The sequence below is a fragment of the Rhinolophus sinicus genome, chromosome 16 (assembly GCF_057876585.1).
Source record: "Rhinolophus sinicus isolate RSI-liver-muscle chromosome 16, RSI-T2T, whole genome shotgun sequence".
NCBI classification, from domain to species: domain Eukaryota; kingdom Metazoa; phylum Chordata; class Mammalia; order Chiroptera; family Rhinolophidae; genus Rhinolophus; species Rhinolophus sinicus.
Genome location: NC_142516.1, coordinates 304,040 through 321,938, shown reverse-complemented (window position 1 = coordinate 321,938; position 17,899 = coordinate 304,040). Strand labels below are relative to the sequence as shown.

Sequence of the window (17,899 nt, the reverse complement as noted above, 5' to 3'; positions counted from 1 at the left end):
TCCACCATTCACCATTCATCCATCCACCATCCATCCATCCATCATCCATCCATCCACCATCCATCTGTCCATCCATCCACCATCCATCCATCCATCCATCCATCCATCCATCCATCCATCTACCATCCATCCATCCATCCATCCATCCATCATCCATCCAACCACCATCCATCCATCCATCCACCATCCATCCACCATCCATCCATCCATCCATCCATCCATCCATCCATCCACCATCCATCTTTCCATCTATCCAACCATCCATCTATCATCAATAATCCATCATCCATCCATCCACCACCCATCCATCCATCCATCCAGCCACCCACCATCCACCATTCACCATTCATCCATCCACCATCCATCCATCCATCATCCATCCATCCACCATCCATCTATCCATCCATCCACCATCCATCCATCCATCCATCCATCCATCCATCTACCATCCATCCATCCATCCATCCATCCATCATCCATCCAACCACCATCCATCCACCAACCATCCATCCATCCATCCATCCATCCATCCATCCATCCGTCCACCATCCATCCATCCACCATCCATCCATCCATCCATCCATCCCAGGACCCGCCTCACAGGCCCTTTATGGACACACACGCCTGCTCCTGGGCATGTTCAGAATGTGTTGTCTTCTGATGAGCCACCCACGTGATAAACCAGCTCTTGTAGCAGTGGACACGTATGTCCCTGTACCTGGTCCCAGGTGTCTGAGGCTGGCCAGAGCCCGTGGCTTGCATGTGTGGGCCTCTTGCTTCTTCAGCTCCTGCTCATTGGCTGGTCTACAACCTGCGAGCCAGAGTTCTGTGCTTTGTTTTGGAAGTGATCGTTGCAGAATGTACCCATAGCTTTTGTGCCTTTTGTCGCGAGTATTCAGTCGGCTTTCATCTAGCCAATAGTTCAGAGGAGGATTTTGCACTTCTTTGCCTTTGTTTTTCTTGATACGGACCCCTCGCCCCCACGAGTGCCCTTGGATGTGGGGGAACCAACAGAATGGCACCAGGCTGTGACACGATGCTGCCGGGGGTGGCGGGGAGGAGGCCAGGCCTGGTGACGCTGTGCAGCACCTGGGCGTGGGCGCGGCCCTACAGTGTCACTGGCCTGCCCTTTGTTTGCAGGTTCTGAAGCATACGCGTCGTCTTCAGGAAGCGCAGAGCAGGCGGCAGCAGGAGACACCACGGCCTACATGGAGGTTTGTCTGGACTCCTTGGACCTGCGTGTCAAGGGGACGCCGCCCTCGCAAGTGGAAGGTGAGCGTCATGCGCTCACCTGCCCCTGAGGCGGCACTCGTCTCACCACAGCCTCCGAGTGAGGGTACCCTCTGTGGCTAGACTAGCCAACCCCACGGGCAGGACTGGGTCTGCAGGGTGTGCGCCACCCCCTGCCCGCCTGTTGGGCACATTTTCACGCACAGTTGCCTGTGGAAAGGCCCCCCACCCGGCCGAGCTTCACAAATATGTGGGTGCGTGATGTGGAAAGATGCAGGAGTCTCGTGGTTGGCCGAGCGCGTCTGCTGGCTCGAGTGGAGCTGACAGGTGCTGGGCTCGGCCTGCAGTGGGCGCTGTGTCCACGCAGAACTGCCCTTGGGCATCGCAGCCACAGGTGCCCCGTAGCTCGGCCAGCGCTCACGCTTCCTCTCTGTGGGCTTTTTATCAGAGCAGAGTAGCTAATAGCTTCCTGTTTGAGAAACGCACTTGAAATGCAATGTGGAGAAGCTGTGCTGAGCCGCCCACAGTTCCGTACTCCCCAGTGGGTTTGCAGCTGTGGGGTCCGACCACTGTAGGGGTTTAACCAGTCATTATTTAAAGGACAAACAACCAGCTTTTCCACGTTTTGAACATTAGAGGAATTTTGATCTCGTCTTTAATTTGGGAAATCACGTCTCTAGCCTAAGACATAAATTGCAGGCTTAGTGAACGGGGAGCCGACTAGTTTTTTTCTTCTGACCAAGTGGAGCAGTGTCCTCTCCAGTTTCAAGAACTCCTCAGCAGAGTCACCTGCCTTCTCTCCAGATCAGGTGTCAGGCTGTCTGCTGGGTTTTCCTAAACCTGTTTTTGAATTTGTCTCAGGAAGTTACAAATTCATATGTGAGCAGGAAATCCTATTTTCTTCTGTCAGATCGCATCGTCCGCAGTGCCCCAGGGGCCAAAGGGAGACAGCTACAGGGAGCAGTGGAATGTCCTGCCACTCGGGACATGGCGGCCTTGGGGGCAGGGGGAGACGGTGTTCAGGGCGGCCTGCCCTTAAACCTCACGCTCTATCTCTGGTCAGAGAAAGTGGCCCCAGTCACCAGAAAAGACCTGTAAAGGCCCACACATGGCCTGAATCGGGATAGCAATGGTGAGAGCTGATGTGGAGAAGCCAGACAGCGGGCCGAGGCGTCCTTCCTGTGGTTCAGACGCTTTGCAGGCTGATTACCAAAGTTGGTTTCCCTGGGCTTGCAGCACCAGTGGACGTGTCGGCTGCGCGTGGGTTGGGACCGTCAGCATCCTGCACAGTCTCCTGGCTCGGCTGTAGCCAGGCTCCTCAGACCCTGGTGCTGTGCATCTGTGACAGGGCCAGAGCGTGGTGACAGGCGTGGGGTGTGCTGGAGCCTGGAGCATGTTGGTCCCCAGGTCAGCGGTCACTGTTGGTCTGTCCGCATCTTATCCCCACTCTCAGCCTGTGCCTTGAGGCTGAGTGGTGGGACCCCAGCAGGGGGTGCGGAGCTGCGGGTGGGGCAGAGGCAGAGCTTGGCAGACACTCTGCCGGGCTTCGCGGGAACCATCTGACCCCTCTGGTGGCTGCAGCTGCTGCAGCTAGGGACACCCCAGGGTCAGCAGACTTGGGGCCATGTTCTGCAAGTGTGTGCGAGATGCAGTCCACGGACCTGGAGCCCCCTCGCCTCCCCGGCCTTCTCGGCCAGGGTGGCCCGAACATATCTCTGCGCAGTGTGGGTCCTTCTTGTTTCACAGTCATGGTCCCGAGCAGGGCCATACCAGAGGCCCTCGCAGATTTAAACTTGTAGGATAAGTCACCATTTTCCTGCTTTTACAAAGGAAAGGCGTCCATCTCTGGGCTGTGGGTCCCCCAGAGGCTCGGCTGCGCTGGGCATTGACAACAGCATGATGTGGGGTTGCCTACCTGTTTTGCTGCTGTGCAGGCAGCGGGCTCTTGCAGTCGCTGTGGACTGACCGACCTGTGTGCTGTCTGTGACTGGCCTCAGGTTATTCACCGGCAGGAGGCAGGGGGCGCGTAGCCTCCCACCCAGCCTGGGTCTGTTTCTGGATGTGCAGACACGAGTTCATTCCTCTTAACAAGGAGCGGTGCTGAGTGCTGGAAACGGGGCGCCCTGTTGCTACCTTGACTGCTCCACGAGAGAGAACTTGAGACGCGCCTTCTTTTGGGAGCAGCCGTCCCTGTAGCTGCTGGTTGGATTGTGGGGACTTGCTGGTCTCTGGCCTGCATCCCCACCTGTGAGGCGGGCTTGGGGTGAGGGCTGCAGGCCTTTTCCCCGGATCCACCCGTCCTGGCGAGGTCACAGTGAGATGGGGACAAGGGGCGTGACTGCAGCTTCGTCAGGTCTGATCAGTACCCTCGTTTCCCGACTCGCCTGTCCTTCAGCCTAACAATGGGCCATTGCACGGTTGTAGTCGGTGGGAATTGTAGATAGGAAGTAAACCACTGTGAAGCCCTTCCAGATGCAACTGAATGTTGGTTTTGGGGGCTGACACTCTAAAAGCCAGTGAGCAAAACAGGTGTCACTACATGGTGAGTGCTGCTTTTGTGTGACAACCAAGGGTTGGGAGGAGCTTTTGGAAGCGCAGTGTCTGTGAACTTCTGTGCTGGCCCCTGGGATCGGGTAAGCAGGGTGTCGGGCCTGGGGTGGTGAGGTCTCAGCTGGAGGGGCGCCCCTTCCTGTCCCACCATCATCTTGTGGTCCAGGCACCGGAGGTTTCTGCAGTGACTGGAGTTGTCGCTTTCCGACTGCCCTTTCCAGATGGGGGTTGTGTCACTGGGTGTGGTGAGAGCCCGTCTGGGTGTGTGCACTGCCGTGCTGATGCTCACGCGTGTCTGTGTGACTCTAGGCCTGGCCAATGGTCCTGACGCGGTGGAGACGGACGGCCTCCAGGAAGTGCCCCTCTGCAGCTGCCGGATGGAGACCCCGAAAAGCCGAGAGATCACCACTCTGGCCAACAACCAGTGCATGGCCACAGAGAGTGTGGACCACGAAGTAAGCAGCTCGCGATTGCTCCCAGCAGCAGGACCTGTGCCAGTGCGCTGAGCACTGTCGCTTGGCCAGGGGCCCCGAGCTCACGCCCAGCCAGGCAAGCCGGGCCCAGCAGCGCGGTGACGGGACGGGAAAGGCCGCACACGACTGGCATTTTCCAGAGGCAGCTGCTGCGGACCTGGGCAGGATGGCCCGAGCAGTGCTGCTGCTGGGTGCTGAGCTCTCAGAGCCCTTTCTGGCTCGCTGTCAGTTCAGACGCGCGCGGGTCGAGACGCCAGAGCTGGCCTGAGGCGCTGATTTCATTTGCCACGCGTCCCGCCACATACAGCTCCTCCACAGACCCTGTGCACACTGAACGGGCACACCCACCTTCCGTCCTCTGCCGCCAGCACTGTGGCTCCCCGTCCCAGCCTGGCCTCGGTGGTGAGCGAGCCTTGGAAGGCGGACCCCACCACCACTCCATGGTGTGTTTGTCCTGTGCCAGGTGTAGCGGGGCCATGTCCCACGTCGTGCCACCCCATAGTCACACGTGTCCTCGCCCCGTTTTCCCAGTTCTGCTCTTTGCTGTGTCGTCTTGGTACGTCTCTGAGCTCAAAACACTCCCTGCCACTGTTCCTGTCCAAACTGCTGACTTGCTCAGGGAACAGGACCCATGAGCGCTGTCGCTGAGCCTGCATTCGGCTGGCGGCTTCTTTCCTCTTAAGTCAGTTTCCCACAACCTGTAGCCTGACAGCAGGTCTGAGGACTTGAGTAGTTTCATTTGATTTTGATTTAATCTTGGCACGTGTTTGGGGTGCTGTGAGCACACCCTACACCACGTCGGGCAATGCCAAGGTGATTTGGTGTTTGTGTGCCACCGCTTGCCCTTCCTCCTCAGCCTTTACCCTGCAGCGTCACTGTCCTCGGTCACTCCTGCCTGAATCCATCACCTCTTTAGAAGTAGCTCTGTGTGTTCTGGCTGCCACTGGCCTTGTGTGGCTCAGGGTGCCTCATGTGCCAGGCTGTTTGGGGCTCCTGAGACGCGTGAGACTGGGCAGCAGGACAGAAAGCTGCTGCAGTGTCTGTCATTTTTCAGAGTAATGTGTTCGTGCCCTCCCGACTTGCGGAGGCTTGGTTTTGTTCCCCTTTCCTTCCCTCCTTCCCTCTCTCTCTCCCTTCTTCCCTTCCCTACCGTGCCTCTCTCCCTCCCCTCCCCGCTTCCTTCAGCATCTCAGGGTTGCAGGATCTTTCCTGTGTCCGCGTGTTATGAACTTTTTTGTTGTAAGATGAGCAGATCCGGAAACCAGCACAAGACACGTGTTTGACTCAGTGAGTCTGTGCAAGTTGAGCACTCGGGGGCACCCCCGACATTGGCGCAGGGACGGGGCCGCAAGGGGCCGGGGCCGCAAGGAGCCGGGCATGGTGCCCTCTTGTCTGTGGACAGCGCGGCCATGGGGCCTCACGGTCTGAGGCTGAGGGCCCTGTACACATGGCGACGGCCAGGCTGCACTCCACCCCCTTGGAGGCTGCAGGGGCCTGTGGGCCAGGGCGGGCGCGTGTTGTCTGGCTGGTCCTTTCTGACGGTAGCTGCTGTTGGCTCTTGCTGCCTGTGTGAGTTCCTGGTGAGAGGCTGTCATTTATCATTCATTTACTAAGGAGACTTGTCTTCTCACCTGCTGTGGCACGTGTCACAAAGGATGCACAGGGTGCATATTTGAGCTTTCTCTGTTTCCCAGCCGTTCAGGTGGTGGATTTGTTCTTTCTCACCTTCTGAGGTTGACCAGTTAGTTCTTTTAAAATATCACTGTGAATTCATGTATTAAAACATATTTGATGGGCTTTAATTCTTTGTGCTAGGATTACTGTTGAAGCTCACACTGCCCCATCTTTGGCCGTGAGACCCTCTTTCATGGAATCTGCAGGGTCACAGCTGTTCCCATGTGACGCTGCGAGTGTGTCTTTCAGTCCCTCACACAGAGGGCTTGGTGGCATTTCTCACGTGTGTAACTGGGCGGCAGTCGTTTCCACAGCATTACAGAGGCTTTCAGATGCAGGACACACCAGTGGACTTGATGTAACGGCTGTGACGCTGGATGGTGTGGATTCTCCTCCCACCGGTCTCCTAGGGACCCACCAGCTGTGGCTTTGGCCTGGCGCTGAAGGAGGTCCCGTGTCCCGTGTCCCGTGTCCACGGGGAGCGCACTGGCAAGCAGGCAGGCATGAGACCCGCTGTCCTCTTCATTCACATGGCACAAAACTCGGCCATTCTCCTTATCTAATTTTTTTTGTTCTGTTTTGGAAAACATTTTTTTATTAAGATAGAGTTTTTTTGGGGTGGGTGGTTAACATGTGATAGACTTATTGGCATTTTAAGATAAATTAGTACTTAAACATTTTTAAATTTCCAATGTGGCAGATATCCATAGACGGAGCCCCATTTGGACAAAGGCTCTTTGGGACCCTCAGTAATTTTCACGAGCGTAAGAGAGCTTGAGAACCACAGGGCTCCGCCTTCTCTTTGCTTCATTGCTTGTCCCTGTCCTGTTCACTTCTGACTCAGTCCCAGTAGCTTCTCTCTGGTGTCCCCATGCCCTGCACTGGGTGGGGACCTGGCAGTGGCACCTTGGCCCTGCAGCCCTGTGGACTTCCCTGCTCCCCCGTGCCCCAGCCGACCTTCCCTGTGAAGGCCTCGCAGTATTTGGGTCCCCGAGACACTGCCTCGATCGTCCTCGTCCCACCTGGCTTGGTCGCGTAGGACACGGCTGGTGGGGTCTGTCTCCACCCTGGACGCCTGCCCCGCGCTGTGCAGTGTGGGCTTGCTGTGCATGCTGTCTGTGGGTGTGGGTTTTGCTGACTAGTTGCTCTGACTGTTTTATGTGGGATTCCAGGAAATTCTGGGGCCGCTGCTGTTTCCCCAGGATTATTTTTGTCTTGATGCTCAGCCTGTCTCATCTCTAGCTGGTAGCAGCTCTCAAAAGAAGCTCCTTTTCTTTCTGTCTCCTTTTTTAGTCAGCGTTTGAGGAACAGTTCCCACCCAGTAAGTCACCTGTTTTGTGTGTAGTTCTGAATTTCGACAAATGCACAGTTATGTGACCAGCAGCTCAGCTGAGAGCCATGCCCGGTGCTGCCCGGTCCTGCGGGCTGTTCCCGAGGGAGGAGCTGAGCTCTCAGCAGGCCGAGCTTCCCCTCCCAACTCTGCGCACGTGGCCTCGTGGGCTCTGAAGCCCTGTTGTTCTGAACACACACGTCTTCTTGGGGAGCCGACCCCTGTCGTCTCTGTGCGGTGTGCCTCGGTGTCCCTATCACAACCTGTGTCCCAGGTCTCTGTGGTCTGACATGAATGTGGCCACCCTGGCTTCTGTTGAGTGATGTTCCCGGCACATTTACACCTTTCCATCTGAGCCTGTCTCTGCTTGTAAATTTGAAGGGGCTTTCTTGAGATAGCCTGCAGTTGGTACTTACTTTATAGGGTCTGCTTTAATCGGTATGTTGACACCATCCCCATTTAATGTGGTGACTGGTAGATTGGAGTACAGTCTGACATTTCAGCACAGTTAAGATTTATACCATCTGTCATTCTTTTTCCTTCATTTTCTGCCCTTTGGATTGAAATTTTGTATGATGGCAATTTATTGTATTCCTTGCTTTATTACTTACATCTTTTTCTGATGTTTTTAGTGGTTATATCTTTAGTCTTCCACAGTCTACCTTCAGTTGATATTATTGCCACTTACCATGTACATTTACAGCAGTGGGGTTCCACAGCCTCCCTCCCATTTTTGTCCACATTTTATTTTTATACATGCTGAAAACCCAGTCCAATGCTGTTTTTGCTTAGTCATTATTGTTCAAGGTGATTAAACGTAAACGTTGTCTGTTGTCTTCCTTCAGTGAGACCAAACCCAGAGAGCTCGAGTTCTCTATTCCGATGCAGGTTTCTGTCTGATATTGTACTCCTTGTGCCTGAAGACCCTTCGGTTTTGTTTATTTATTCTCCCTCTAGCACGAGGCTGATAATAAATTCCATCACTTTGTTAGAAACAGTCCTTGTTTCGCCTTATTTTTGGAAAGGTCTTTTAATGGATATAGAATTCTCAGCCCTTAGAGGTGCTGCTCGCTGTGATTTTCCGTAGTTTCTGACGGAAAGCCAGCTGCTGTCGTGTGTCTGTTCTTGGTGTGGATGTGCTTGTTCTCTGGCGGCCCCCAGGATTTTCTCCTTGTCTTGGGTCCCAGGGGTAGTGGTTTTGCTGTTATCTTTTTTGGTATTTGTTCTCGTTAGAGTTCTCTGAGCTTCTTGGATTTGGATCTGAGTTCTCATTTTTCCTAGAAAATTCTTGCCCAGTGGCTTTGTGTTTTTCAGCCTGTTCTTTCTTCTTTTTCTGGGACTCCAATCACATGTGTTAGGTTGTTTGATCTTGTCTCACAGCTGATGGATGCTCTGCTCTATTTTTCCCTCTGTATTTTAGGGTTAGATTATTTCTGTTGATGCTTTTCACATGCAGTAATCTCTTCTTCCTTGTTGAGTGTATGTGTGAGCATTTTCATTTCTCGCGTTTCCATTTGCACCCCTAACACCCCAGTCTGATCCTACATCTGGTCGTCTCTGGGTCTGCTTCTGTTGGCTACATTGTCTCTTGACGGCAGGTCCAAATTCCTTCTAAGAATCTGGATGATTCCTAGTTCTGGGGGGCTGTCTTGTTGGTTGGTGCACATTTAGCAGCACCTCATTCCCTGCTGTGGCAGCCACAGTGTCTCCGGGGTGGTCCAGTCTCATGCTGGGCTGGGCGTCCCCTCAGAATCCTGGTGGTGTTCGTGTCAGCCCTTCACTGTGGCTCTGCAAGTCTCCTCCCCTGAGGCAGCCTTTTTGACCTCTTGTAGTGTTTTCTTGTGGTATTTTCTTCCATGTTTTAAATAATTTAAGCCTGCTTTTTACTGTCATTTCTTGACTTTCTACCTTGACATATTGTCTGCTGGTTTCATCTGTACAGGACGCGCTCCCCGACCCCCACTTCCCCACCACTCTCACCACACCTGCTGCTTGTCCTTACTTTCGGTGACAACAGTATTTGAGGTTCTCCCAGTGCTGTGTGAGTGCCCATAGCCAAGCCAGCGCTGAGCTGGGGTCACGCTGCCTGTCCTGAGCCACTTTTTGTTTTCCTCAGTTAATAATTACCTCGTCTTCCCATATTTGTTTTCTTTGTTCTATTACAAATTGAGTCCCAAGCTGGTGGAATCGCACATTTTGTCGGGTTTTCAGACACATCAGGTCTCTCTCTGGGCTGCTTAGTTTGTCCATGTTGGTGTGTGACCTTCCGTAGCTCCTTCGGGAAGGTAGCTTGGGAGACGGGTTCTGAGCAGCACTCTGCCCCAGCCAGTGGGAGCTTTGGGTGAGTTGTTGCTTCTCTTCTCTGTTTTCGTCGTGTGTCACCTGGAGGCTGTTCATTCCTCTTTGTCCCTGGTGTCTTGAGGCCTGTGTGCTGTGTGGAGTTGCTGGCTGTCATCTCAGAGGCAAGGAATGCGTGCCTCTCAGTGCTGGAGACATACTTCTTCTCTCCACATCTTTAACTTTTCGCTTTACTGTCAGAAAATGCCCATCTTCCAGCCCTTCCATGGAAATCCTCCTTCCTTGTCCTGCTCTGTTGTTCCAAGAGCTTGCTATCAGTCCCCAGTGTGTCTTTCTTCTGGCCTCCGTTCCAGCTTGAGAGTTGCCATGAGGTCTGCGTCTCCGAGGGCCCTGCCAACAGTGTTTGTCACGTGCTTCTCCCTCCGCTCGTCACTGCGTTCCCTGCAGCGCTTCTGATGTGGCCTTGTTTACTTTGGTCTCAGCATCCCCTGTGCGATCATTCCACTAGACAGTTTGATCCATCCAGTAGGACTCACACAAGGAAGGAAGGGCTCGGGGCGTGAGGCCCACAGCCCCATCCCTTGCGCTCCCTAACTTGCCTTGCATCTGGATGTGTGGGGGTCGGGGTGGGGAGAGAGGGCTGCCTCAGCTGATCAGTCCCCGGGCAGGAAGTGAGGGTCCCCGTGTGAGCCTGAGGTGGGCTGCACGGTGGCGGGGCCCAGGCCCCTTGCCTGAATGGCTCACCGCTAGCCCGTCGTCTGCGTGGCTAACCCCTAACCCATCCTCTACAGCTAAGCACTGGCCCGTCTTCTGTAGCCAGTCGCTAACCCATTGTCTGTGTGACTCACTATTAACCCATCACCTGTAGCTGACCGCCAGCCCATTGTGTAGTTAAGAGGTAACCTGTCGTTTGAGTAACTAAACCCTAACCCCTCGCCTGCGTAGCAAACCTAACCAGTAGCCTTTGATTTGGTGTTTTGCTCTGGTTTTCCCGGCCACTTGTGGTTTCCTTGGCTTCACTATGTGTCCCCCAGCACCCGTGACATCTGTCCTGTCCAGCCAAGGCTGCCCCGCTGGGCGTGCACCATTTGTTTTGCATCCAGCCCAGACCCCGACTTGCCCAGCATGTTCTCTTTGGTTTGGCCAAGGTAAGCGCCTGCTGCTCTGGCACTGCGTGCGTGGCCACCTGTCATGGCCGTCTTCTTCTGGCAAACGTGCAGAGGACGGTGCCCAGCCCTGTCTCTGCATTCTCAACCCCACATGCTGTTCAGTCATTGCGGACTGGGGCCCGCCAAGCCCCTGCCCAAGGCCCTGGTCTGACCCTGGTCTTGTCTGATCGCAGCTGGGCAGGTGCACCAACAGCGTGGTCAAGCACGAGCTGATGCGCCCGTCCAGCAAGGCGCCCCTCCTGGTGCTGTGTGAAGACCACCGGGGCCGGATGGTGAAGCACCAGTGCTGCCCCGGCTGCGGCTACTTCTGCACGGCGGTGAGTGCCCAGCCCACCGCCTCGAGCCGTGCGGGCTCACTGCAGCGCTGCCCCCCAGCGTACTCCCTTCCTCCGGCCTGTGGGCCGCAGCCCCAAGGGACAGCTGGGGAGGGAGGTGGGTGCTCTGGGCACCCCCAGTGCTGCCGTTCGCCACGGGCTTCGTGTCCGAGTGTGCAGCGGCCTATGTCCCTGCCTCCTGCTCCCCTCTGATTTTCTTCATCACTTACTTCCTCCTGCCATTGCCAGGTGTCCTGCCATGGCACCCCTCCCTGGCAACCCGCCACCCCCCCCCCCCAGCTTGTGGTGCCGCCTGGGCCCTGCTCTGTGTATCCCACCTGTGTGCCCTCCCATCTTAAACATCCTTTCGCTGCTACTGAGAACAGCAGCTGCTTCTCGGCGTCCAATCGTCTCTAGGGTTCCTCTCGAGGTTTACCCCCTTGTGCCAGTGGGAGTCCATTCCTGAGGTCCCCGAGCTCGCCTGAAATGCCACAGCCTCGTGCGGGCACCAGTGCAGGGTGCTGTCGAGAGCGCCTTCCCCTGGCTGTGTTCTGAGATTCTGTTTTCTGCTCTGTCCCCCGTGGGTCGGTCTTGGGACCTGGCCTCATGTGTGGCCTCTCGCCTGGTTAGGACAGCTGGGGAGTGAGGCCTCGGCCTCCATTGGGTGCAGGGCCCGGAGCGCTCCGGCATAGGCGTGTGTGTGGACGTGCTGGGTAAGAGCAGCTCACAGCCACATGCTGGCTTTCTCCTTCTCACCCAGCCTGGGACTGGGACCTCCCCAGCTGCACTCACGTCCCTGCAGGTCCGCCAGCACCTTTTCTTTTCTGCACCTCAGCCCCAAGTTTACAAAAATGAACTCTCGTCTTTCCGTTTTTAGGGTAATTTTATGGAATGTCAGCCTGAGAGCAGCATCTCTCACCGCTTCCACAAAGACTGTGCCTCTCGCGTCAATAATGCCAGCTACTGTCCCCACTGCGGGGAGGAGACCTCTAAGGCCAAAGAGGTGACGATCGCAAAAGCAGACACGACCTCCACCGTGACCCTGGCCCTGGGCCAGGAGAAGAGCTCCACCGTGGAGGGCAGGGCTGACACCACCACCGGCAGGTACGCGCCAGCTGTGCCAGCCTGGTGCTCCTGGAACTCTGCCCTTACTCGGTCCCGCTTCTGCCACTCGTCCAGCAACCTCTAGCTGCCTCCCACTCGGGCGTCTGCCGTGTACAACGCAGCGTGCTCCTGCTCACTGCTTGGGGCACAGTCCCCTGGTTGGCTTGCCGGCATTTGTGTGCCTGTCCGAGCCAGTATCTGGCTGTCACTGACATGACACAATGGTATTTTTTGGGAGCATAGAGTCCCGTAGGTAGCTGTGTCCATGTCCGTACACGTGTTCACATCCGTATACATCTCTACATGTATGTACGTGTCCACACAACTACACGTGTCTGTGTTCACACATTCACACTCAATGCACAATCCATACGTAGGTACATGTCCACACATCTATACGTGTGTATATGTCGGCTCACAGACATACATGTTCAAACACGTGTGTCCATGGTTGCACACATCTACATGTGTACATGTCTGCACAGACGTGTACATCTGTATATTCGTACACTTCTATACGTCTGAGTGCATGTCTACACATGCACACGTGTACCTGTGTACGCATCTGTACAGGTGTGTATGTGTCTATACACATTTGTATGTGTGTATCTGGACACGTGTTCATGTGTGTTTTTGTCTGCATCTGTACAGGCATGTATGTGTTCACATGCATCTCTATGTACGTAACTATACACACCTATATGTGCATACACATGTAACATGAGACATTCATGTGAGCTGATGCAGTCTGTGTTACTGCAGTATGTTTTGAAGGCCCTGGCTGAACACAGTAAAAAGTCAATCTGAAAGAGAAGGATTCATTTTTGTTTCTAAAAGTGTTTGGTAGAAATAGCCGAAGGACTCATAGAGATAAAAAGAGTCAGTAAGAGAATCAGATGAGAGAGAAATAGAGGTGGGTCACTGTGTTCCCTACCAGCATATCCAGCTAGAAAATAAAATGGTGAAAGAGAGACTTTCAGAACAGCAGCAAAACCCAGAAACTACCGGGGAAGAGCACTTCATATCACACTGGTGCTGAGAAAACAGTCAGCATCACTGACACTTGTTTAAAAAACACGGGAATTATCAATGTGAAAACTGTATGTAGGCGGGTGTTGGCTCCTTCACACCCTTCTGTGGCCATCATGTTGACCTATAAATTTAATGCACTTTGAATCAAATTCCAATGGGATCCCCTTCTCTTGTGGGCAGTGGACTCAGTAGGTTCAACTGGAAGCTCATTCACAAATGCAGGTGTGAGCACGTGCCCCAGGCATCTTGGGAACGTTGCCTGGGGGGAGTGATTTCCTGTGGGACTTGAAGGGTGCCCGAGGCATCTGAGTCTCTGCATGCAGCTTGTGGGGTGGGTTCCGGAAGTGATGTTTGTGTGTTCATTGGTTTCCACAAGAAGGGGGTTCAGGCTGAGGAACTGAGCATTTCCCGTTCTTCCTCCCCCTGAAGCACCGCCGGACCCCTGCTCTCAGAAGACGACAAGCCGCAGAGCATGGCCCCCCCAGCGCCCGAGAGCCTCGACCCTGCAGGGCCGGCAGGGCTGGCGAAGCCCGGTCCAGGGAAGGAGACTCTGGAAAGTGCCCTCATTGCCCTGGACTCTGAAAAGTAAGGCTGGCTTGTGCTGTCCATCCCGCTGAGGGCCCCGCTAGCTTGTCCCCACATCTAGTCCCCCCGCCAGGCCTGTGCTGACAGGCCCGCTCAGGGCCCAGAAGGGTGGTGCCCACGCTGGGTGTGTTTCCTCTCTGCAGACGCCTCTCCCTTGTGCTGTCTGCCTACATATGTTGGCCACAGGCTTGTCTCCCCGGTGTCCTCACCCTGTGGCTCCTAGGACCACCAAGGCCGCACTCCCAAGTGTCTGCCTGTGAGGGTCATGGAGCGTTTCTCAGCTTCTTCGCTCCTGGTGTTCACCAGGACACTGCATGTACTTGTACCGTTTCAGGGAGTTATTGCGGATTATTGTCCCTTACGCTCAGAGCAGCAGGTGACACCTGTGAAGGCCTGAGCAAGGCCAGTGCTGTGAGGGTTTGACGAATGTCCCCTGGTGCTGCTCAGCTGCAGCGCTGACCCTGTCCTCACCACCGGCACCGCCGGCCTATCCCTCGTCTCTGATGAAAGGTTGGACCAAGGGGCCTCAGGCTCACCTGCCAGCCCTCATGTAGTGCAGGAGGCCCGGTGGCCGTGACTCCTGAGCAGGCAGCTGTCCTCCTCCTGGGGAGAGCAGGGCCCCTCCTCAGGGAAGCCCAGCAGCCAGCTCATCAGGGCCTCTGGCAAGCATCCGTCCTCTTCCCTGGGGAAACTTGTCTGTTTGTCTGAGGGGGCCAGCGTCATAGGAGGCCTTTGCTTCATGGAAAGTTCTCGTGTTGGGACCGCTCTCAAGTCCCCCACAGCTCCCTCTGAGTCTGCAGCCTCCTCCGGCTCTGTCCCCAGTGTGCCCCTCACCAGGCCCAGACTGCACTGCCGGAGGAGGTGGGTGTAGCTGGTCGTGACCACGCTGTCCCCACTGCCGGCGGCCACCTCTGATCTCAGGCTGTGGGAGCGAGCAAGGAGCTCATCCCCCAGGTGCTGCCGTCAGCCCGAGACACCACCTCCGGTGCATGAAAGGTGGCCTGTCCTGGACATCGCTCGCTGTACGCCTAGCACGGGCCGCTCGCACTGGGGAAACCTGGACCCTGACAGTGTACATACGGCGTTTTAGGGCGGAAGTGATGTCGTCAGGCGTAAGGGGTCTGTGGCCCTGGGGGAGCTGATTGGTCAGCTCCGTTGTCCTTCGTCTGGTGTCGTGGGGACGTGGCCAGGGAATCGTTCTGCTGTAGGGCTGGCAGCTGAAACGCAGCTCAGGGCGTGACGGTATCTTCAGCTTAATGGCACCCATCCCTGTGCCCCAGCAGGCCCTTGTGTCTTGCTGCCTCCAGGAGTTGGAACGTGAGGGCGGGCTGAGGCTGCGGGTGCTGGGAGGGGACGGGCTGGAGCGCGTGCTGGGGCGACACGTGACATCGGGATGGGAGATGCTTGCTGTGTGCCCTGCATTGGTTCCGTCTACCTGGTACACAGAAGCCTGCTGTGCAGGAAGGTGACAGCTGCTCACTTTTGGCGTTTTCCCTGTGAGGTGCCTCGATCCCAGTGGGTTTGGTGCCCTTCACCTTGAGGGATCAGCAGGTGGATGTCAGCCACGTCCCGCCGCCCGCAGTGAGCTTCGTGTGGTGACGGCGGGTGGGCAGGCCTCAGCCAGTGCTGTCCTCTGCTCTCCCCACAGGCCCAAGAAACTGCGCTTCCACCCCAAGCAGCTGTACTTCTCCGCCAGGCAAGGGGAGCTACAGAAGGTGTTGCTCATGCTGGGTGAGTGGGGGCGGGGGCTCATCTCCCTCTGCTGGGGGGTCGCGTGGGGTGCTCCACCGTCTGCCGGGCGGGCAGGCTGGCCTGTAGTCTCCCATGCAGCAAATCATCTGCCCAGTGGGGTTTAGCCCTGTCCCTGGTGTTCACACCTAGTTACCACTGTCCTAGAAGCATTCTCTGTGAAGTCCTCATTTGAGAAAGGAAGTGGGTACATGATTATTAAATTAAGAGCAAATGTATGTTCAGAAAAAGCAAGAGGTGTGCGCTGGGCCGGGATGCTGTCCCTGTGGAGACCTTGGCCCCAGTTGTACGGCCGGAGACAGCGGCTGTGCAGGGCCGGGAGCGCTCACACTGGTTTGCGTTTTGGGGCCGATCCGGCTGTTGGTGGAGATTGCTGCTGCCCCAGACCGTGCCTGCCACACCCCAGCCTCGGCGCAGGCTGCACAAGGATAGCACTTTGGTTCTGAGCTCACAGCTTGATTTCTCTGAGCTCCTCTGCTCTGTTGGGTGTGCTGGCTCAGGTTCCTCCGGTCGGCTCGTTTCTCTTGGCCCCGTGAAGCATTTGCCCTCTGACTGCATCGGGCCCGTCCTCCCTGAGGCCCAGCAGGTCCTGGGGCAGTGCCGTGACCAGGGCCATGAGAGAGCCCAGAGAAGTGATGGGAGCCCAAGGTGGACAGAAGGGGGAGACTGCCGTTAGCTGGTTCTGACCACATACCCGTGTGGGCTTCACCCAGAGCTGCTCTGATGCCTCTTGAACTCGGTCATCCACCCACACAGGACGGTGTGGACGATGGCCCCTCATGGGTGCACATTGGTGAGCTGGCCCTCATGACCACTCCGAGTGACCGGTGACCCTGTTTGTCCACAGTTGACGGGATCGACCCCAACTTCAAAATGGAGCACCAGAACAAGCGATCCCCACTGCACGCTGCAGCAGAGGCTGGCCACGTGGACATCTGCCACATGCTGATCCAGGTCGGACGGCCACACGGTGTCACATGGTCCCACAGGCCGAGCGCCTGCCGAGCCCTCACTTGGTCCCCAGGCCCGGGCGTCCCGGCAGGCTGCCGCACTTCATTCCCTCATAGCCAGTTGTGTCCTGATGGGCTCGCTTTTGGTGTTTAATGTTACTTACTTCTTATGTGGAGCGTGCAGCCCAGGGCTGCAAGCTCCCACTGTCCTGCAGGCCTGCTTGGCCGAGCGTCCCACCCACTGTGTTTCAATCTGCTGTGGGAACGTGCGTGTGTGACCACGTGACCACGATGGCGCTAGGAACTGCCATGGCTTTCCCCTGGCTGAGTGGCCTGCCCTACTGCTAATTCATGCCTAACCCTCTGAAAGACTGACACCAGCCCGCTGTCACCTGGAAAGCACCTGTTGTGTGTGCTTAGCGCCATCACTCTGGGACACATCCCTTGGTCCCTGGAGTCCACATTATAAGTCTGACCCTTCGTGTTTGAGCTGTTCTCTCCCTGGCGCTTCAGGAAGTTCCGTTGAGCCCTCTGCCGAGTTCTAGTCCTTTGGGCAGCTGGTGCGCCCTGTGCGTGCTCCACTCCAGCGGGTGTCCTGCTCTGCACATTCCCAGCCCTGCCCTAGGGGGCTTCCTGGTCCCCCCAGCTTTCTGGCACTTTCTAGGCCTTGTTCTGCCAGCCCTTGGGGGCTTCCACCTGTGCTGGGGACCTGGAGTCCTTCTTTGTAGCCTCTTCCTGTCCCTTGTCTCTGGGACCAGATTACATCATTACTTGGGTCTTTCTCACCTAAAGGTTTTCCTCAGATGCTTGATGATTGCAGCTTGTTTACATTTCAGTAAAGGACTAATATACTGACCGCAGGTTCTTGGTTGGGGTCTTGTCACTGTCAGTGACCTGCAGGACGTGTTTGTCTGAAAAGGACCCTTGTATACAGCTGTCACCTGTGTGTCACTGTGGGAGCCACAGAGTGGGATGATGGGGGTGCCACACTGTTTCCCGAGCGGTGCTGGCCTGCCCTCCCCTGTCGGCTCTGGCTCCTGGCCCTGACCCTGGCCCTGGCTACTGCTGTCGTTGCCTCGTGTTTTCCTTGTTCTTTTATCCCCAGCCAGGCGGCCAGAGGCAGCGGCTGTGCAGGGCAGGGAATGCTCGTGTTTGGTTTTCATTTTGGGGCCAATCCAGCTATTGGAGGGGATTGCTGATGCCCCAGACCGTGCCTGCCAGCCCCCAGCCTTGGCGCAGGTTGCAGAGCCGCTGTTGTGGACGCGGCTGTTTCCATAGCACACAGCTGGAGTTTTAAAGCTCGTTCTGGCAGTCTTGGTATTTTAATAGGCACCTTTATCCTAGGTAATGCTTACTGTCATGTCTCACGTTGAAATTTGTAATGCCTTTAATTGTGGTTTTGATGTCCAACCTTTTAAAGCAAATATTTCGTTTTGTATAT

At 55.8% G+C, this 17,899-nt stretch overlaps 1 protein-coding gene across 8 annotated transcripts in view; it reads left to right on the top strand.

Annotated features, from left to right (window-relative positions):
- EHMT1 (euchromatic histone lysine methyltransferase 1) overlaps window positions 1-17,899 on the top strand; it is a 126,765-nt gene that overhangs the window by 77,101 nt on the left and 31,765 nt on the right. For 6 of the 8 annotated variants that reach the window (XR_012496030.2, XM_074331457.2, XM_074331460.2 and 3 more), the window contains exons 9-15: window positions 1,141-1,272; window positions 4,090-4,235; window positions 10,898-11,041; window positions 11,916-12,142; window positions 13,604-13,759; window positions 15,408-15,490; window positions 16,356-16,462. Coding sequence is in view for 7 of the 8 variants with exons in the window: in XM_074331457.2 (XP_074187558.2) it covers window positions 1,141-1,272; window positions 4,090-4,235; window positions 10,898-11,041; window positions 11,916-12,142; window positions 13,604-13,759; window positions 15,408-15,490; window positions 16,356-16,462 (995 nt within the window). In the remaining variant the exon portion in view is untranslated. The remainder of the gene's footprint in view (window positions 1-1,140; window positions 1,273-4,089; window positions 4,236-10,897; window positions 11,042-11,915; window positions 12,143-13,603; window positions 13,760-15,407; window positions 15,491-16,355; window positions 16,463-17,899) is intronic. The other 2 variants (XM_074331462.2, XM_074331463.2) reach the window with 1 other exon arrangement.